Source organism: Mycteria americana, chromosome 4, assembly GCF_035582795.1.
Source record: "Mycteria americana isolate JAX WOST 10 ecotype Jacksonville Zoo and Gardens chromosome 4, USCA_MyAme_1.0, whole genome shotgun sequence".
NCBI lineage: Eukaryota > Metazoa > Chordata > Aves > Ciconiiformes > Ciconiidae > Mycteria > Mycteria americana.
This window is the reverse complement of record NC_134368.1, coordinates 85,637,661-85,660,382: the sequence shown is the minus strand read 5'-3', so window position 1 is coordinate 85,660,382 and position 22,722 is coordinate 85,637,661. Positions and strand designations below refer to the sequence as shown.

The window sequence follows — 22,722 nt, the reverse complement described above, 5'->3', positions numbered from 1 at the left end:
CATGCTGGTCTGTCTGTCCTCACAGGGTTAGGCAATGAAGTGCTGGTTGTACATGCACAGGGAATTTTATTAAATTATGCATGTAACTGAGCCAGAGCAAAACCTGTATTTGGCCCAAAGCTATCACTAAAGCCAGAATATGATGGCACCAGAAAGGAAGCATAAAGCGTGGACGCCAGTGGCTTCTAACAACATCAAGGGCACTCCTTGTAGTCCATCTTTTCCTGGCGAGGAGAAGCAGCAGAAGACAAAACAACTCCCATTAACACACACTTTCATAATGGAGGAGCAACCAGTTCAGCTCCTGATGGCCTGCCCCATGCTCTTTTGATGAGCCACTTGCTTTGGGCTTGTAGCAGCATAGATTGATGGCCAAGAAATACATGTTTATCAAATAGCCAGGTACAAGCCCCATGCAGAGTCCCAGCTCTGCAGCTGGTACCATTCGTGAGCTCTTGGCTCTCTCTGGTTTTCACTGGAAACTGGCATTATTACTTACTAATAGCAGTTATGTCGCAACAATGGACATACCTACAACATGTCCCAAGGCATTTATTGCAAAACATTAATACCAAAGGCATATAACTCTATTTGAAATAATAATTTCAAGGCTGGTGTGCTGGGGTCATTCTCCTGTGATTGGTGAAAGCATAAATACACACCATAAACAATTGTGAAAAAAGGTTTTAAGCCAGGATTTACAGCCAGACGCCAACACCACAGAGTCATATTTTGACAGGAAATGAATTCCAGAGTCCAGGGGTTAAACACATGCTTCATCCCCTTGGGTGGGCATTTGGGATGTAGGTTTCTTGCTTGGCTAAGCCTAAGGAGCAGATCCACGGAAAGAAATAAATTTCTGCATTTGAATTATGGAGGATGAACTGGTTCGGATAGATTAAAAAACATGGCGAATTTCAAGGCAAACCGTTTCAGCTAATATTTCCTCTCTTTATGATAATGCACTTCATTTCAGAAAAAGGCCTTTAGAATATGGGAGAGAATGAGACCTGGATTACAGAATATTTAATTTGTACTAGAAATAGCCTTAAAATAGGAACAAAATTAGGCATATAATTCTTAAAAATGACACTTTATCTATAGAACTAGCCTATTCTTTCATGTTGCATATGATTTTACAGGATTTTTGCTCTCTTTTAATTCAGTTTTGTAGAAATCTTAGATTTTTTTTTTCATGTAAATACATTGGGATTTTTATATTAAAATCTTATCCAGTTAAGACTAAATGACAAAGAATTTCCGCTCCAACAAGCAGTGGGAAGAACAAAATTTTGCCAAGAAAACAAAAAGACTTTTGTTTTCAGAAAAAATTTTTGCAGCCTCATGAGCTCTTACAAGTTTAGTACATTCTGAGCTGATAGAGAATAGTTACAATGTGGTGCAGCTCCCTAAGGATCAGTGGTGCTATTCCAGTACTCAACACCCAGTGAGCGGATCTCCGCTCAGAGTTTAGGCTTGGGAATTTGAGCCAGATCTCTTGAAATTGAGCACCACTAGTTCTACGTTCTACCTCACATGTACCACTATAAAAACCAGTTTATTGGGCATGAAGTGTACTGCGCTGGTACAAACACAAACACACCTGCCTTTGATGATTATGAGGATATACTTAAAAAGAAAGGTTAAAAAAAAGGCAACACATTATTTCAAATTATTTCCAACTTAATTTTTTAACTCAAGTTTCACCAAAAAAATTCATCCAGTATTTCAAAAGTGTAGCTGGAAAGCCAGCCACCAGCAGCAGCTGAGATCCACCTAGCAGAAGAACTGCATTATCTTCAGAGTGAGATGTCCCAGACGTTGTGAAAAAAGTGCTGGCACTGTTGCTTGGGAGGTAAGTGTGAGATTAGAAATAATCTCACTCCAGTCCCAAGAAGAGAGCTCCATAAGGCAAGGTGTATGATAGGGGTTAAAACATGTACGTACTGCAACTATAGCAGAGAAACCACTTAAACTTTCGCTCAAATCTGATGTAGCCAAAACATCTGCCTGTCACCCCATAAACGTCCCTACACTTCTGTTCCCTTTACGACAAAGGAATGGGGCTTTTAAGGCACATTTAATAGCCAGCAGCTGTTTGGCTGTCAAATGCCACATCTGGAGAAGCTGTGTGCTGTTAATGGGAACAGAAACAATTATTCTTTAATAGTTTTGCTTAATTTTAAGAATTACACAAATCACAACAACAAAAGAGGTGCATGTTCTTAATGGAAACACATCTGGTTTCTCTGAAAATAAGCCAAAAAAAAAAAAGGGGGGGGGGGCGCCAGTGATTAACTGAAGCTGCTGAAGACCGTCCCGTCTCAGTGAAGAGAGAAGTAAAGCTACTGATATAGAGGCACTTAGTGTCTCCCAGACTTTGACTATTGCCCTCAACAAATATGCAACATGCAAGACGACGATGACTAGCTGGTTGGTGTTAAATGGCATGTACTTATCACACAGGGCTGTTCCCTTCCGTGCCTGGAGTTTCCTGTCCTTTGGGACCGGGCTTCAATGCTGCTGCCTCACTTCTGTACCCTATACAGCCTGTACATCACGAAAATAACACAATTCCCCTTTCACTTGGATCTTCTGCTTAATTATACCTACCAAGACCATAATTGAATTTTTTCCTGATGGACAGCATTTAGGCTGAGTTCAAACCTGAGGAAAGCCAATTAAATTATTTTTACCAACTTTCTGGGGCTTTAAATGAGCCATGAGTGAGTTACAGATGACTGTCTCTCTGAAGAAGCAGTAAATGGAGCACTGTCACCCAGACTCATCACCCAGGACTCACGTAGCTGCGTGTGGATCACTAGTGGAGAGGGAATTGAAGTTTTGCCATGAAGATCAATCAAATGGAAAGCTCAGCCAAGCAGAGCCACCAAGTAGTGTGTGCTTTCTGAGCAGATGAATTCCCCCACTGAAATGCATATATGCAGGAAGCTGGTGGGAGATGGCAGGAAAGTGTTGAAAGAAGAGAAAACTAAGTTAAAAAACAAGAAGGGAGACAAATCTAGATGTTTTCAAGAGCTTGCTCTTTTTCTATGAAGACCAATAGCTAGAAAAGCTTGCACCACTTTTAGGACACTCTCCTAGCCTCAGTAGGCACCTTTTTGAAATGGTCCCCCTCCCACAGCCCTTTCTGGTCTGGCTGCTTGCCCCACCGATACAGCTTGACTGGCTGCTCGCTCCACAGATATAACTTGAGCACCACAAGTCTGTTCAGATGTTACATGTACTCATTTCTTTGGAAAGCTGTGATTCTGGTGCAGTTACGTGGCTGACATTTTTAACTGGTACTTTACACCACTATTCTTTCTTTTCTTGAATCAGGCATCACCACAAACAGAACAAGACCTATGCACAGCCCATTTTGCCTCCTAGCTCAGCCTCAGCCAGGATGTGGATGCATCACCAATGCCTTAGTGACCTGGGCTCACAGCTGGGCTGCACCCTTGGAGGAAAACGAGTCCATGATTCATTTAGGTCAGTGTCTCCCACACAAACCTGAGATATTTTCAGTGATCTACTAACAGCATAAGCGGAATAAACAGATGAACACCATTTGGAAATGCAGCCAGGAAATTTAACATACAGTAGCTGACGGAGGACAACCGGCTCTGTTAAGTCAAGCCAACTTCTTGCCTGTGGTAGCTGTTAGGCAGCCAAGCTGAAAGGCAGAGGAAGCTCGCTGCACGGCTGTCTGCGTCACAGGCCCAGGGCTTGAACCGCCAGCGACTGGCATACGGTTTCACCAGGGATGCCATCACCAGATGGGAACCTGTTGCCTCCCTCCCTTCACAGAAACAGGTTGGAGTCAAACTACACTGGCAGCAGCTCACAATGTCTTGAATAAATGGGAAATCCCAGTCCACAAGGGATTTCAAATCCAGTTATTTCACCATAAACTAACCTGGGAAAAAATGCTTCTTAGAGGAAGAAAGAAGGGTAGGGCATTATTTCTTAAGCTTCCCCAATCTACAGTTACCTTAAAACAATTTTTCTTTCTATATCTCTCAATTCCACACACTATACTTAATCCTTTTTAAAGCTACCTTTTAATCATTCTCAGCTACCTCAAAAAAAATTTTATTTTTTTTTTGGCCAGAGGTTATCTTGCTGAATACAGCAGTATTCACTGAAGTACTCAGCACTATTAATTTCCTTAAAGCTCCTTATTACTCACTAACAGTCTTAGAAAGGTGTTGCCATCATCACAGCCTCATTAGAGGCTGTAGCCATAATGTGATCTCTTTATCTCTATATCCTACAGTATAGCCTCTTTTACTGCCATTATCAGTAGAACTTATACTAGTTCGTGAAGAAGCAGGTGCCCAAAGAGGTTGTGAAATGTCCATACTTGGAGATATTTGAAACTCACCTAGACAGGCCCTGAGTAACCTGACCTAACTAGCCCTGCTTTGAGCAGGAGGTCAGTCCAGATGACCTCCAGAAGTCCCTTCCAACCTAGACTATTCTCTATGATTTTGCTTTTCTCAGTACAGAAAATTTTCATGTTTCACTTATTTAAACAGAACTGATACAGATCTCCACAGGACAGATTAAAGCAGAAAAAAAAGTAGTAAACTGGGTCTCTGGAAGAAAAATTCATTGACATACGCAGGAAACACTCAACTATATATTTCCAATAATGCAATGTAAATTACTTTTTGAAAAATAAAAAGAAGTTCCTCCATGTAAAATTAAGATAATTAATACCTTTCCATCTCAACACACTGATGGGGGCACAATTCTAGATGATCCTCTGCACCTTTATTCTTCCTTTTGAGCCGTTCACAGTGAATCTATTAGAAAGAGAGAGGGGAAAAAAGCAGACTTTAAGGAGAAATAAAAAGATTAACAATCTAGGAAGAAAAATTTAAGTACACGATTACAATAAGAGATAACGATGTCTTGCTCAGATTTCTGTTTTCTTCTTCATATACCATAAATGGCTGACAAGCAAACCAGGAATCTACTTCCTCCTTCCCAGCATCATCTTCTCAAGTCCACCACTCTGTCAGGGACAGTTTTGCAAGGGTAGGAGTAGTAACAGTCTCTGGCTGCAGTGGCAAGAATCTACCCAAGGAGCAAAGCTGTCAGCAGTCACAGGAACATTGGAAGTGTTGCAAAAAGGGCTTTTATTATTCATCCTAAAAGAATCAACTATCTTAACTACTCAAGAGTTCAAGCATGTCCTCACATTGACCAGAAAATTCATATGCTTCATGGAAGCATCCAGTAGAACTACCACTCCAAATTTAAGATAATTTGAGTAATGAGTCTGATCTAGATCACTTGGAGAGAAATGAAAAGGAGCTGTATGTGACCTATTGTGCACAAGTGCATTGTTCAAGAACTATACAAGCTCCTAACAAGCTTCCCTGTGGTCAGGGCCAGCTACAGTCCAGCACTGCCTTTCCAAAGAGAAAGGAGAGAAGAAAAAAAAGCACCCCTCCCAGAGAAAAGGACATGCATCAGGGTAACAGTAAGCTGTCCACATTTAGATACTCCCTTTTGGATGAAAACTCCAAACAGGAAAAAAAGCAAGCTTGTTTAATTTTATGAGGTACCACCACCTCTCCATCACAAGTGGGAGAACAGATGGTACAAAGAGTGAGCCAACGCTACCTCATCCAGAGGAGCCATTCTGTTCCTGCGCTGCAGGCTGGTAACAGCCCTGGGTGTATTTCTTCAGGCTATGTAAGACTTCTCCAGTTCATCAGAAAAGGAACCCAGAAGTCTTATTCTTCTCTTTAAGTCAAAAGGACAAACAATAGCATTATGATAGTTGCTGGAATTAGAATACTGGCAGGCTTCATAACACCTATCGTAAGGACAGCAACATGACCACTGAAATAAAGCGGGGAGCCATCAAGAGCAAAACCTGCTATTTATAAGCAAATAAGTTTTCAATTAAAAGTCACTCTCTTTATTGGTAACATCAACTTAATGTGAAACCACAGCTGAACATTTTATAGAAACCATGCTGCTTCATCTATGTGCAGAGCAGAAATTTAAAATGAAAGGTTGCCAGGAGAAGATCTGAGGTGTTTGGCATCCCTCCCCCCTCTTAATTCCCATTCCTGCAGGCATTTCACACATTTTAAATGCATCTGGTAATCACTAATTACAAGGATCCTATTAAGAAAAAATGTCAGTTCAGTTCCATGTGAAACTTGATTCCAGCTTGTCCGAGTTTTATGAGTGTCTGTTTAATCATAACAAAAACATGTTGAAGTATGGAAAGCTGTATTCATTTGATTTCAGTGGGAGCTGCAGACACTGGGTACTAATGAGAATTAAGCCTTATTTTGGAGTGCCTAAACTTGGCTTTTAGGTGTCTAACTTAAAAATACAAAATTTGAAAAATGTTGACCTAGAATGAACACTACCTACTGCCACTGAAACAACAAAAAATAAACCAAAATGACTAAATGAAATCTGGCCATAGCTGCCTGAATAAAAAAAAAAAAAAATTAAAAAAAAACCCAAAACCACCACACCCCCACCAAACCACAGAATTCAGACTGCTACTCCATCTCTAATTCATCCCACTGGGCTTAGACATTTCAGCAGTCTCAGATGCATTTACCGAGTTTCACACAGTATTGCAGCCCATGTGCTGAAAAACAGGCCACGTTAAAGGGATACAGGTTAGATGTTACTGAAAAGAAGATACGTATGTTGGTAAAATTCATGCAAGAAGCAAAGTTCTGAAAAACTGAGGAGAAAAAAAAGCAGTGAAGAACATAGAAAAAGGTACTTATTTATTAGACATGTCACTTCCTGGTTCTGCAGTGACAGGATGGCAAGCCAGATTCGGGGGCCCGCAGGGAAGGGGTGCTGCACACTCCCTGCTGGGGAGCACTCTAGGATCGCATAGCGAGCGCTCCGGGTTTTCTGTGGCCCTGCTCTGCCAAGCTGGGGAAACACACAGAAAGGAGCTGCTAAAGCCAACAATTCCCAAATCACTGCGTGGTCCAGCTGCACACTCAGCCAGCACAAACAAGCAGTTCTCCAGAAGTCCTACTGCTAACATCTGCTGGGGTGGGAGGGTCCCCTCCCCTGTGGCTCGACAAGGGCCACTGTATGTATCTCCTGACTCTTAGTCATATGCAGATTTTGCAGCACGTCCCTCAGTGCTGCGCACCTTGACTTAATGCATGTCTACACAAGCCAGCCCAGCTATCAGAAGCCATTTTGTTATCGTAGCATGGGAGTACCTCCACCCTCTTCTATCCAGTGCAAGATACGGGAAAAAGTAGGAAGAAGTTATCTGCAGTGATAGCTGGCATGATGCACCCAGCTGAGCATGGTCAGGCTAGTGCCAGCTAAGCAGCATTGCCACCTACTTTGATTTGCCTCCACTGTTTCTCAGACTATTGATGTGCAAGGGACTGTTGACACAGAGCAACGGCTTTGCCTTTCATTTCTGACGGGTCTTTTGGTAAAGCATATCAGTTCTGAAAGGCTTTTTTAAATTTTTTAATTCATTTTTTTATTCTTCAAAACAAAAAGTTTACTGCAATGAGTCTGACCTGTGTTGGCAGCACAAGTTGTGCTAAACCTAAATCTATTTATGATTCTGAATGAAAGAGATGCAACTAGGTTATTGTACCATGTGCAAATGTTTGTTATTAAAACAACCATAAGTTTTTACAACTATAATATGCAATTTAATGCTGTAGGTTTTTATTAGATCAGACAAATTGAAGCCAAGATGGATAAAATTCAGCTACTTCAAAGAATTAAGGCTCTGTAGAAAATAGGGGGTTATAATGGCCACGTAAAGGATTGCTCAGAATTACATAAATTTTCTGCTTTCTGTGAAGGCTTTTTAAGAACAGGAACACCCTGAAGTAAAACAGGATCGGTTTTGCTCACAGATTTATGGGGTTTTGCAATAATTGAAAATGTTTAGTAAAAAGCATGCAAAATTTCCTTGGTGCTCACCCACCAAATTTATCAGTGCTCCAAGCCCTAAGTACTTCCTAGATATACCCAAACAGGCCAAAAAAACCCCACTTTTTGGTTGGAGTATTAATTTGCATTAAAAACAAATAAGTTTTCCACATACGAAAAACACATTTGGAGAGAAAAAATACATCATTCAAGAATGACAACAAGACTCACTAATTCTAACAAAAATCTTAATTGTAAAAACAATCACAGCCAGACAGGCACTAATCATGCTGGAGTTTCAACATGTTATCCAAAATGCGTTTCACAAACATCTGTATTGTAAATGTTAAATCCTGCACTGCTCTTGCCCTATTCTCTTTTTCTTTCTCCAAGTCTAGTTCTAGCTTAAGAGCATCCTATTTTCCCAAACCTTTGCTCATTTTCCCCAAACCCACTCTCTAATTCACTTGTTCTTCAGCTGTACCAAAGCAATATTTTGTGGGAATGCAACGTAAAATGAATGTCAGAAACGAGCCGGCCTAACAGAGGCAGAGAAGGGAAAGGACATTTTTGTTTTGATTTGGTTTTCCTGCCTAGATCAGCTCAATGATTCAATTTTAAAGACCACCACCATAAATGGACATATTGTCACAGAGGAGGGAGCATAAAACAGATAGTATGCCAAATAAATGGAAGTACATACTAGCAAATTATACATAAGGAATAAACCCATTAACAAGTTACCCTTTCAGTGATACCCATTTTTGTATTGCAAAAGATCCAGGGCCTGTCACAGCCAGGCCGAGTAAACTTACCTCATTTAAGTATTACCCATATTGCAAAATAGCTCCGAAACAAAGTGGAACATATATAATCATAAACGCTGTTGATAAACAAGCCAGCAGGTTATACATTATCTGTGTGTGGCTGTTGCGTAGGAGGAGTGGGAGGGAGAAATGGATTATTACTGTAAATGTGATCAAAATGGAAGAACAACCAAAGAAATAAAAAAGCATTTGATGAAAGAGATCCTAAGCAAAACTCACTGAAACTGATCTGAAACAGGACTAAAGCCTTCAAGATTTTTTTTGCTCTGAAGAAGTCAAAGATATAGCATTTCTGTGATCTCCTCCTACCTAGATATTGCCAGGTTTGGTACTCCTAATAGCACTGGTGTGCAGTGCAGCCAGCCTTGAACCAGCCATTGCATTACGTGCCTTTCTGCTTTTGCATCCATTGCTCTTCGCTGAAAATGCAGCTTCAGTCATGTACATGCAGCATGAGAAAAAGCCACAGACAAACACAGCAAGATCTGCCAGTTCTCTCCTCCCCCCGTTATTTCCTGATAAAGTGCTGAAACATCAATATTAGACAGTTTCTAACCAAAATTTAGAATCTGAAGCTTGATTTTTGCCAAAAATAAAAAGAGTAGTTCAGTTCCTCTTCTGTCTTGCCCAATTTGGTTCAGATAAAATGAAAGTGGTACCTGTCCTGTGTGATGTAGGAAGATTTAGTGCTGAATACTTAAAACTGATCTCACCATTAAGTACAATTCTCCTTGGTTAGGGTAACAGTAGATTCAAAACAGCAATCACCCCAAAGAACTTAATTCACAGATGCCCCCCTCAAAGCTGCGATATCCACAACTTGATAAGCAGTCTATTTACATTTCTTGAGATCAGCTCAAACTATGCAGCAAGTCAACTAAATTAAAACCCAAACCAACAGAAACCCCTTGAAGTGGACCAGACCGAGGAATGAGCCAATTAAAGGCTGAACAAACTATTTCTATCCAGAACTGAACGCCTGGCTTTCGGCATAGAGCAGATGGGACTCCAGAAAGGCTCTGCACTGTGGGTTCTTTGGCTCTGGTCCAGGAAAGGAAAATGTGCCCTGTCATCTCTGCATTTGCTTTTTCATACTGGATGTAGCAGGGTGACTGCGTACAGATAGACAGTGCCTGCTGTATAGCTTCTTCAGTCCTACGAGTGCTGGTCCTCCACCACTGGCTGTGTGGACATGCTTCCGTTGACACACACAAACTAGCTTAAGCGGTGGGTACAAACCACTGTTTTAAACTACATTACCTTGTTAAAAACCAATACGTCACTTTTTTCTTAAATTAAAACAGCGAGAAAATAAATTTTCAGGCATATTTCTCTCTTTGGAAATCGGTCCATTTAACAATTTCTAAACATCTTTGGATTGAAGATCTCAAGAACTACATCTAAAAGTGAGAAAATTATTCCCCAATGTGTCTAAATCCCCTCTTCAAGTAGAAATCAGTGGCACAAATGCTACCAAAAAGCAACCACAGTCATGCCCAGGGCTCGGGTGACACAGACTTCTGCATTTGAGCTTACCATGTCAGTCACTCCACACAGGCATCTGCACAGATGAGTTTAAAGCAGACGAGCTAATTTGAAAGGCTACAGAAGATACATTCAGTGCCAAAAATATCGTGACTACACTTCCAACATGCAAGAGAGTCACATAAGAAGTGACCAGAGGAAGTCATAAATATCATCAAGCCATCAAAGCCACATACAGCATACTTCAAAACACCCTCAGTACTTCTCTGGATTCCTGTAGTCACCCTCTCTCTCCCATCATTAGAGGCCATTAAAAAAAAAAAAAAGAAAATACTAACCTCTAATTATTATAAGATTATGAGCTCGGGAGTTGGTAGGATTTAAGCTCTTCTGTTTTGGGGAGGTTTACAACATGTTAAGAAGTTGCTAGAAGATGTATGATGTCAAACAAAGATGTCACCTAAAGAAAATCCCAACATTTTTCTGTGTTTTGAAACAAATTTTAACTTGCAAGTTATTTGAGCCCCTCTGATATTTAAATGCAGCCTGTCCCTGATTTTCAGATACTGCATGTAGACTCCTCATTTTTAATACATTTAGAAGACATCTCTTCTTCACTGGAAAATTTTAGGTTCAACTGAAGCCAATTAGTGTACACAGGTCTGGGGGCAAAGTCAATGATACTTGGAACATAGCTATTGTACACAATTTCTGTGAAAGCAAATTGTTGTTAATAGAATACAAATTAGTTCCAAAAAAGTACAAAATATGTTGATAAAATAAACCCCTCAGCAATAAATATCTTTGATTTGTTCAAAATTCATTTATCAAGTAATCATAGATCTGTCAAATATACAGAAATCTGCCAAGTATACAGATCTTCAGAAAAACACTTGCAAACTAGGCATATTTCATGGAATAGTACTGCATGAGCCTTTCCAATGGTATTTTCTCATGATCTGTATCCAATTTTAATTAGCACGACAAATTATTTGGAGGTGGGCAGGATGAGAAGGAAGTACTTAGGTATTGGTTAAATGTCAGCTTTAAATTATGCAGAAAAAATGGTTCTTTATTATTATTCACTGCCAAAGTATGGACAGGAAACTTTCCAAGAGATAAAATACAGAAGTGAAAAGGAAAAATGCTGCAGGATAAAAGCAAGATTAATAACTACAATATTAACTGATAGTGTCCAAGATGGTTTTTCTGAATGATTTTTAATGGAGATCTCACTACAGTGAAACTGTGATGTTGTGACAGGAAAGAGAAATGATGGAACTTTCTTGTGCAGCCCAAGACAAGAGAGAAAAGATTTAGGATCTATGAACTCCAATGACTTTGGAATTGAGTCTCTGCAGTATAAAGAGGTAGCACAGTAATAGAAAGGAGATTGCTCCAAGTACAGGACCCACATGGCTGGGAAGGAAGCGAGGCTGTGAGAAAAGCATTCAAGATATAGGCAGACCTACCTACAAAAAGTTGTGCAACTACAAGAACAGAAGTTTAACAGTGAGAAGGTAAGAAGGAACTGATTTAGATGAGGAATGCAGCTCTGTTTTGTTTAAATTTCATGCTCTCCAGCCAAGCTTCAAAATCCCAGGACAAAAAGAGAAAGAGGAGCCCATAGAAAGGTAGCAACAATCTAACAAGCCAGTTTCAATAAAACCTTGGCATTGCTTGGCTGGCAGGAACACCAGACCTAAGCAACTCAGAAATGCAGGTCGCTTTCCATACATTCTAGTGTGCCCACACTTCTGGAAACGCGGTACTGCTGCTGCTAGAAATTTGGACTCTGCTGGCAGCATAACACGGTGTACTAAGGATCCAGAAGCAAGTCAAGGGAAGATGACCTTTTAAGAAGCTCTCTTTCTCCAGGCTTCTAAATGGTTTGCTGTGAGCATTTTGTAATCCTTACAGGTGTATTGACAACTTTTGCTTCATTTTGAGAGGGGGGAGGTAGAGTCATCTGAAGCTCCTACAGCTGCCCTAGCACAACGGGTAAGCATGCCCTCTGGCAGCAAACAACTCTGGTTCTGAAAACAAAAGGCTTGTTTTTCACTATGATGGATAGAAGTACTGCAGCTTTACGTTTTTAACAAAGAAATAATTAAAACAAGGAGGGGAAAAAAAGCACACACACGTTTGTTTTCTTCTCCCTCTACACAAACCTCATCTCGCTAGTCCTCATAGCTCCCATCATTTATACTTATTAATCCGAAACATACCACTTGAAATTTATCATACTGTGGCTCTAAGTATTCCTTAATTTAGGGTTGGAATGCATCAAAACTTTTTCTGAGACACAGCATTAATGCCAACATACAGCAACAGGGCAAGCAAAATGCCACCTGGCCCAGAGTCCTAGCCCACCCTCAAATGCTATGTGGATTATAGAAAACCATTTCTAGCATATGTGGATAAAGGGCCCATCTCCTAATGACAGATCCAGCTAAAGGAATCCTGTGCCTGCTTCAGTCAGAGTCAGTAGGCACAGGGAACATCCCAAACTCTACAGAACAGGTAAAACTTGCAAAGGTCTCAGCAGAATTGTTATCCAAAGAAGGAATGTGGGTCAGGTCCAGTATAGGTGCACTGAATCTTTGTATCACTAGATTTACCCCAAAATAACTGTTTGACATAGCCTTAATGCTGTATGTGGCAATAATCCTTCACTATTCCTGTACCTTTCGTTGTCCAGCTTTGTGGAAGAAAAGAAAGTAGAAGAACTCTGCTATAGCTATTCTATATAAAAATTACGAAGAAATGAAAAAGTCATTTAGGAAAAATAAATTAAAATATCAGGTTTTGGATTTGAGGTCTCTTTGGTAGATGACAAGGGAAGAGAGGCACATGACTTCATTCTGAGGCTAGGCAGAGACCCACTGATACGAGCTTCAAATTAATGCAGAAGTTACTCACCATATTTAGGGAAGGTGTTCGTCTCTGTGCTGCTAGGTTAGGACGTACTAGTCTCAATAAAGGCTCTCTGAATCAAATGAGAACTAAGTGGTTTGGAGGCAAATATATCTCTCTCTCTGTCTCTCTCTCCAGGTTTAACCTACACCCCAGGCTTAGGGAAACCCCTTTCTTAAAGTCATTCTAACGTTGAGAGCATATTCATATCTCTCAAACAAACACAGCCCACACAGATCTACTTGAAAGCACTGCTTGTAAGAGACCACAGAGGATTCCCTCTCGTTCTTCAGATTACCATGGAACAGTGACACAATGGTACACCCACGCACCAGCCAAAGCTGCTCTGTGGGAAAAGCGGCGGTCTAGCACGGTGGAAAAGTTGCATCAACTCAAAAGGTATAGAACACAAATATTAATCTAGAAGTAGAATAATTTACTGTAAGGGGCAGATAGGTCAGGGACCCATTTCTAGGAATGTATTTTAATTAGAATTTATTCTAAAGGTTTCCCTAGAGAATCAGCGCTCACTTCAACCGGCTACAGTTTCCTCATAAGTGACATTCAGCTCTGCCCCCAACCAGAAACGCTACATTATCGTATCTGATTTTCTCTCTGAGGAAGAGGGCGTATAGAGGTGGAGACTGCAGAAACGTCTTCCCTTCACCCGACAAGAAGTGATGCAGCATTTTCAAGAGTATACTATTCATTTCGGGCTATAGTCCACTGCACACAGGGGTTGATTAATCAAGTTTCACAGATGATAAAAATTAACATTGTCACACTGTTAGCTAGAAGTGGAAAATTCATGATAGGTATGTTCAGAAAAAGGTTCATCTTTAAGCCTGATTCTTGTATCAGTTTCGGTTTGATGACAACAAAACCTGTGCAGTTTTGCACCAAGGAGTAGAAACCATTCTGACATTTTTAGGACACTCCTGTTGTCTTCTGGGTTGGAAATACTAGTGATCTAACTGCCCTGAGAGCATTTTCATCTTCCTAGCAGAAATATCACAGCTGCTCAGTAGAGCAGGGTGGATCTTTTTCTGTCAAACCATTTACACTCTGCTTCTCACATACACACAGACAGTAATCGTTTGCAAATTCATGTTCAACTCATTGCAGTTTTGCTGAAACAAAACTATTCTGAGGCATTTGCAATTATAGCAGAGGAAACAACAGGCCAGGGTCAGGATGTAGGAGACTAAGGTTCAACTCTTTCCCCTGCCTTTCCCTGAAGGGAGTTTAACTGTGTTTGTACCACCTGGATAAATGTTTTAACTGCTGGAGTTGCAGGGTGATTTCTCCAGTCTTTTGCAGTAATAGTCTTCCATTACATATGAAGTATTTACTGTTACTTTGTTGGAGAAAATGTTAATGACTTTAGTTTGATGGTTCAAACATTTACCAACAGAGTTCAGATTTACTGTCTGCCTGGTTAAAATAAATAATAATAATAATAATAATAATAATAATAATAATAATAATAAAAAAAACAAACAAACCAAAAAACCAAAAAAACCCCACACCCAAAAAATCAACAGCACCAAGATCTTCCACTTCTCAGAACAGCATCCTATTCATTCAGCTCCACATCAGTCACTTTTTCTTACTCTGATCTCTAGTTTAGTTTTATATAAGCATTTATAAAAAGCAGAACAGCCTCCACAGGGGAGGTTTGAAAGCAACCCACCAGCAAAAGCTCAGTAGCAAACTGCTAGAGCGCTTGTCTCAGGAGGCGAGTGGCATATACTCAAATCCTTCCAAGCAGTAAAAGAAATCGAAGCCAAGAGATACCCCTCTGAGGGGAAATGCTTTTTCCACTAGATGACTGAGTAACAAGGCAATAGCATTACTTCTTCCTCAGCAATGCATTCACACAGAGTACAGCGAATTTAGCCTTCTATGTTTTTGGCTTTCACTGCACTCAAACACAGCTTTTGACTTTCGACTGACCAACATGCTAATTTCTATGTGACTAGAAATAGTTTGGGGGGTGGTTGTTGTCATTTTGTCATCATCTGTCAGCTCAGCAACAATGATGGGGCTAAATTAAAACTTTCCATGTGCGCTGTTCCTGGGTTTAATATCCATCACCTGTTCAACTGCACCACTGTGGTTTCTGCCAGGGAGGCCAGGAATAATCAGATTTCTCCTTATCCAGGACCAGGCAAAGCCAGGACTGTTAAGCATTTAAGGTCAGGTGCCTTCTTACCCAAAAGGCTGCATGCCATCCCATGAGTTAAGAGAAGTGACCAAAGATGCCAATTTACTTACTCTTGTGCTGGGCTACTTCTGGCACCTCTCAACAGCCTTATCTGAGGCACACAGGGGGAGGGATGCGCTGTTCTGTCCACTGCAGCAACAGCTGCCTTCTGCAGATACCAACAGGGAACAGCATCCTTGCTGCTTCCAGAGAAGAGGAGATGAAAACATGGGTTCTTCCTTTCCTATTAACACCAGCTTAACAGCCACCTTGACTCAAACAATCACATTGTTTCATTTTTAACTCCTGTAAATGTTAGTGATAAGAAAATAATGACATTTTCATCATAGCAAAGCAGGCACAACAAAATGTTTTGTGGAGGCAGAGAATAGTAGTCAATGGAAAAATTGAAGGGGGAACCCTTTCTCTTAACCTCCAGTGGAAAGTTGTGGGGGTACAGCAGAAATCACATATGCATCTTTTTACCTGACCTCCCCACTCCCCCTGTTCAGAAGAGGAAAACCCCTTTGGCTACACCATACATAACTGAATAATAAAAATTTCATTGTTCCTTATGCATACCCAAGCCACTTATCTAGAGAAAGTCCAGATTGGATGGCTGCCATTCAAATTACTTTATTGACCACTGAAGAACTGTTTGTTTAGGGGCTTTCCATAGGGGAAAAATAAGGAAATGAGTTAGAGAAAATTTAATATAACGCAAAGACAGCAGCTTAAAGTACCGGATCCTAGGTGACTTATAAAGGGCTTAATTGCCATGTAAGTATTATTCAGGAGAGAAAAAAACACCACAAAGAAGAAAGGAGACTGGGAAAAAAAGCAATTTCGAAAGTGCTAAAAACAGTCTGGGACTCCAGTATTCTGGAGAAGCAGCCTAAGACAGATTTGCTGTCCAGGAATTTTCTGACATTTAGTTTTAAGTTCATACTTTGATACCACACTTAAAGCATTAGGAATTCATTCTTCTGAAACAAGGCAGCCCGCTGTTCGACATGAGCATTATTTGCTGGCTGTCTACAGCTGTCCTCCTCTCTTTTTGGTGCATGAATGAGAACTGCTCCCACGCACTTACATTTCTGTCAAGCTAAAATACTTTCTTCTGCTTCACTCAGAAATAGGTTGGTCGCTATCCTCTTTTTTATTTATATATTTCTTAAACAGGTTCACATGCCCCAGATCAAGAAACAGCAATATGAGACAGTCAGTCCCAGACATCATGTTTCTGAGGTAAACTAAACAGTTAAAGGCGAGGGTACCTCTTATTCACATTTCATACAGAATTGAAATACATTTTTGTGCTCACAGAAGTGACTTTCCCAGGGAGGAAGATACTGCTACCCAATTCTACCCTAAATTTTAGTGAACTGCTTTGATTTCAGTTTGGACTCAGTTTTTGCCTGAGATGTACTAAAAGTCAAGGCACTTCCCACCCATTTTGTTCCCACTCCCTGTGTGGCTTTACTGCTTAACCACGAATGAAAGACCACCCACAACAAATTGTCCCTTCCTTACAGAAAAATTGGAAATACCACAGCTCCTTTATGAGGTCTTAGATGGTGATTCAATCAATTCTTTATTATTACTCAAATATATTCTTATGCTATTTCACCGGATTTTCTTGAAGATGTTCATGAGGTTGATATGATAGCAAGTATGAAAACAGGCTTTACAGCAGGCCAGCAGCAGGTTCCAGCAGAACATCACTTCCATCACATTTGTCAATTCCAAACTCTAAGCACGCAGCCTAGTGCCAAGGAAGTTTGACTACAAACCTTTTATCTGGCCAATAAGGCCACCTTGTTCTCCAGCTGGTTGCCCACCTATTGGTTTCTACCACTACTTTTTTTACTGAAATATTGCAGTGTTTAAATTCTGGTCCAAACCAGAATTAAATTTAATTTTAGGCAATGTATGAATCCTTCATGAAAGGGATTTATCTTTCTGCATAAGCTTCAGAAAGATTTCTTTCCTATCCATACATAGTTTAACCTGCTTGCCAATTAACAAGAGAGAAAAGTCAAGCCTGAAGCCATACTATGTTTCCTACTCTATACGTCAGTGAAATTTTAAAGCAACATCTAGTGGTTTGACAGAAACATGACCTTTAGCTCATGGAGGCAGGGTATTTTTTGGATGTGGCAAAGCATTCTCACCCAGATTCACCCAGACTCCCAAAAACTGCAAGTTGCAGACACTTTTCTGCCTTTGCTATTTCTTGGCTGAGCTACAACAATAAGATCAGGCACAGAGCCTGGAGGGCTTACGTACCTTATACTACTACAGAATAGTACAGAGAATTTTCTTAGCAAGATGACCTACCACAAAACTAAGTTCCTGGTCTCTGATTTTCTTCTCAGCAGCGAGGGAGTGCAGTAAGTTACTATGTTCACCCGGAACAGTGGATACCTCCACAGAAAGGGCCAAGGATAGACTGCAAGATGTTCAAAGCTAAGGTCAAGATCACGGAAGGGATGAAGGATTATCACAAACCCCATCACTGCCCACCCTAAGTGTAAGGCACACACTCTTGACACTAACCTGTCTTTCTAAGATAGACTGTACAAAAATGTGTGTTTCAAAATATGTCAAAAAACTTTACAAAAACTAGCCACTCTCTTCACTACGTTTGCTTGTCCCTCTATATAGAGCTCCGTGGAATTCAAGCACAGCAGAGGTTTTGGTCACATTAACTAAAGCACCATTGGAAGTTGATGATCATGGTAAGGAAACACTAGAATGATACTGAATAAAGTAATACACAATAATATAAAACAGTACTGTACAGGAAAGCCACTCCCTTGAACAGTAAGCTTAGCCTGCCTTTGTCAGCTACCACCACTATTAGAGGTTGTAAATTGTCAACAGGAGCTACAAGAGTCTGAGTTAAAAATGAAAGGAAAAAGGAAGTAAGGCCTGATGTACCCAGTGAGAGCTAGTGTCTGCCATCAGAACAGATGGCTGAATAGAGGAAGACACCTTTGCCTGGGTTTGCAGCTGACCAAAGGCAAACAGGGAAAGTGAAGGCATCTCGTAGGAGGTATCCTGGTTGTTGGTGGACAGGAAGAAAGGCACTTTGGAGGAGAGGAAGGTGGTGAGAGGTGACACATCTACTACTTTTCAGATGAGAATTGTACGCTTTCTCAGCTTCTCTGGAGGATCTGATGACCTTTTCACAACCACTAATATTCATCATAACACTGAAGCAGAAGTCGTCGTCCTCATCCCCCCAAAGCATATGAATCTAATTTTCCCTTTTTGTGAAATCAAGAATAATATCTGCTTACAATTTTGTTATATGGTTGTGCAAGACATACAAGTGTGTGGTAAAGCTAATAACCACATTAGAGAGAGAGCTCTCTCGTTGTTAGAAGCCAGATCCAGATATTTCTAATGCAGCTCTCCATCACATAAGCACGCAGACACACACACACAAAAAAAAAAATCTATAAAGGCAAACATTCCTGTATATTGTCCTACAAGAAAACTGCCTTAGAGCTCTTTCCTGTTACCAAAAGAAAGGACTATAAAAATGAAGGAACTCCTGATCTTAGGCTGCTATTTCCACCTCATATGACCTTAATTTTATGGAAATTGTACCCTTGTGTTATTCAGATTTTACTCATAAAACAGGGGCAGTGTATAGGCATTGGGGAACAATCAAGAAAAATGTAAAAATTCTTTGAACAGTAAAGAAAAATGTTGTTAAAATGATTAATTTTTATAAATGATGTAGGGAAAAGCCATTTGCTGTAGTGGAGATAAGGTCCTTCTTTTTCTTTTCTCTCTTAAAAAGAAAAAAAAGAGGGGAAAAAAAAAAAAAAAAAGGACAAGTGCTTGGAGCACTAGGATGCTGTAGCAAACATACAGTTTTACTTCCCTTATGTACTTTCCCAGCAATTACAACCTAGAAAAACGATTAAGTACTGAAGATTATTTTATAAAGTAGGGATATATATCTACCTATTAATTATAACCTTACTCTAAACTTTTGCAGTACCTCTCTATGCATCCTACTATTAAGGAGGCCTTAAACCACAGCAGAGAGCCAGTGAGTCTGATAAATATCCCATTACTACCTGTAGGTATTTCAAATGTTTGCAAGCATTCAAGTTTAGTTCAACCTAATTTCCTAAAAAAGCATATTCAGCATTTGCAAACCAAAGATGGATGTTGAAAAGCAATAGAATACATATGAGGGGATTATTCAGACGAGACATTCTACCACAGGAGAAAAATAGTAATAGTCATAGAAATGAAAAGAAAATATTTGACTATTAGCAGTTCACAGCCTAATCAAAGTGCCAAGGTGACTTTAATTTTCTATGTAGAGATCTCACTACACAAATGGAGTGCTATTTTCAAAATTTCTACAGGATGCATAGAATCTTCTCCCTTTTCAGAAGTGACAAAAGCACTCGGGTCCAAACTTTCCAAGCCAGCCAGACTCCATGCTATGCACCTAAACACCATATGGAACTGTCAAGAGCACAGTCAACTGGTCAGGTCCCAGTAGCCACATTTTATCCAGGCTTGAGTCCGAGCCAGACCACAGACGCAGATTCCCAACCTGACTCCCATGAACAGCCAGCTTGGGCCACCACGCTGCCAGTTCACACAAAAGTCTCAGTTGTACAGCCAGGCCTCTGGACCCCGGAGACACGGACAAATCACTCCACCCAAACCTGGCTTTGACACCCCAGACCCATGTGGGTGTTGCACTGTGATGGGGCTTAACAGTTTCTGCTCAGTGTAACATCAGACAAGTCTGCACTGCTGGACCCTAAGGCACTCTCACCTGCATGGGGTAATGGGGAAGCCCGGCTTTACTCACCAGCGACCTTCACTGGAGAAGCCTGACCTACACCAGCCAAGCCGGTCAGCGTCTCCACAGGGACCCACCTGAGTGCTTCTGAACCATGCTGCCCCGGTTCGCAATATACGCTATCCTGCGGGCCAGCCCAGCTCCTTTGGTCCTGTTACCCTAAGAGGATGGCAGCTAAGCAAATTGGGCAATTTAGGGCATTGGTATAAGATTCGGAGTCTCTAGCACTTAAATACCTTTGAAGAGAGGTAAACCCAAAAGCATTTTGGGGGTTGAGGGATGGAGCTGTCTATGTCCTCCCATTCATCAGCACAGACACTCCTCATGCTGTTAGGAAACGACTGCCTCCTGAGGTCGCTGGTTCAGAGCAAGGCCCCTTAAAAGCATTCTTCCTAAGGAAATCCCCTCACCTTCAGTTAAGAGTATTTTTTTAAATGTTCTTTCTCTTAAAGCATTAGTCAAAGGCTATGGGAAATTGTACATCTTTGTGGCTTTTATTAACTTATTTCCTTTACAGCAATATGCTGTAAAACCAGTAGTGAGACTCTTTAAACTCGAGTGTTACTGTGGGACCTTCAGCAACCTCACGGTCCTTTTCAACGCTCAATAACCACCACATCTCAATATATAGCCACCACCTTCCATATCTTAATATTGAAGACATTGATACAATTTGCTTTTAAATGGTGCCTTTTGTGGGGTTTTTTTGTGTTTGTTTGATTTTTTGGGTTTTTTGGGGTTTTGGGATTTTTTTTTTTTTTTTGCATTCCTAGGCAGCCTAGAGTAAAATTGGAATTCCTGAGTTCTGTTTAAATGACAGATAAAACCAGAATGGGACAAGGGAAAAAAAAATGCCAGGAGGACTTTCAGAGTCCAAAAGCAGCAGAGAACAAGTTGTCTCACCCAGTGCTGAGTGTGGAGGTAGCTATCACCAGCAGAATGGGGGATTCTGGATTACAGTCTGGAGAAGTTTTCAGGTAAACTCTGAAAATAAGGAAGGAAATCCAGAGCTGAAAGGGGGAGCAAAGTACGTGTTCAGAGAATACACCTGGATTGTCTGTGTATGTCTGCGGACATGAGAAAGCAGGACCAAAGGCTACTGCAAATTGAAATTTCCATCTCCTGTGTGCACACACAGAGGTTTGAAATGTGATCAAAACTCCAGCATGACAGCGAGTTGCAGCAGTTACCCCAGATAAAAGAAAGCAATAGATGATGGTTTCAGAAGACTGCAGCTTAAAGCAACAGGGGCTAAACCAACAGCAATATAGATATGAGGATAGTCAGATTTCTAATGAAAGAAGGAAATTCAAAGCAATATTCCATGCCTGGAATAAACATTTTTAAAGCAATTAAATTTTGAACCCATAATGACCATACACACACACAAAGACTGAACCAAACTGTGCTTCTTGCTGAAGAAATCTTAATATTCATTCCTGGGAACACATGAACTATTTCTAGTTGGGATTGTTTTTTGGTGGGTTTTTTTTTTTTTTTTTTTTTTAACAGAACCTCAGAGATACATAACTGCTGAATAATATTTTCAGTTTGAGATTGGTTTTGTTCTATTAAACTTCTAAGCTGCTTACTTCTTACTGGAATTGCCATTAATCCCCAATTTAATAAACAAAACTAGCAACAAAATTGCTTGCTTACCCTACAACTCCCTCAAACCTTTCTCTGTTTTAAACTACAACCTACGCAATGGAACAGGATTATATTTTAGCAATAATATAATTTTATAGTTGGAATCCCCTTCAGTTTGAAGCAAACAGCAGCAGTGACTCACTACAAAGCATTTAAAGAAGGGGATTTCCTACTGAAGTAAAACACCAATGAACATTACAGAAAACAAAAATCAGCTAAGCTGACAGCAAAGAGGGAGTCCAAGGACCCACCAGGGAAGCAATAGGATTACAGAATAAAAGTAATGGCTTTTATTTCAGCTAGAGATGCATAATCCAAACTGGATTTGTTATTCTAAAACCGAAACTAGAAGACATGCTGAAATGTGAGCCTTCGCTCTGAAACCCAGCTGAGCCAATGCAAGCCTGCTTTCATCAGTCAGCAGCGGTTTTGTAGTTTTCGCTTCATCCTAGATTCTGGTAGAGACAGAACAATCGTACGCATCGCCTACAATATTGTATCTGACACAGAACTAGGCTTCGGTTTAACTATTGCACAAGACAATAGAGAAACATGTTATCAAGCAGCAAGCCATTACCCAATACCTGGGCTCATTCCATGAGTCAGAGCGGAGCAGTCTACTGCTTTCAGTAAGTATGAAGGTCATTTTTGCAATTACTGTTTCTAGTAAAGATAAACTCCCACGCACAGTGAAAGCAGGAGGATGGTTACAAACTACGTGGGATGTTTCATATGTAGGCTGTACAAACAGGGGACGCCTTCTGCCTTGAATACAAAGGCCAGCAATTAGGATTTTTAGTAACTGGGTGACTGCCCAGTGCGTGAGGTTCTCACAGAGCACTGGTGCACCAGTACATTTGCAGTGGCATTATGTTATTGGG

At 40.5% G+C, this 22,722-nt stretch overlaps 1 protein-coding gene across 4 annotated transcripts in view; it reads right to left on the bottom strand.

The window, feature by feature from the left end:
• TNIP3 (TNFAIP3 interacting protein 3) overlaps positions 1-22,722 on the bottom strand; it is an 83,766-nt gene that overhangs the window by 48,075 nt on the left and 12,969 nt on the right. For 2 of the 4 annotated variants that reach the window (XM_075501159.1, XM_075501160.1), the window contains 2 exons: positions 15,420-15,654; positions 4,729-4,814 (listed from right to left, as the gene is read on the bottom strand). In XM_075501159.1, the coding sequence (XP_075357274.1) occupies positions 4,729-4,736 (8 nt within the window). In that variant the 5' untranslated portion in view covers positions 4,737-4,814; positions 15,420-15,654. Of the gene's footprint in view, positions 1-4,728; positions 4,815-15,419; positions 15,655-21,094; positions 21,177-22,722 lie in introns of those variants that run through there. The other 2 variants (XM_075501161.1, XM_075501158.1) reach the window with 2 other exon arrangements.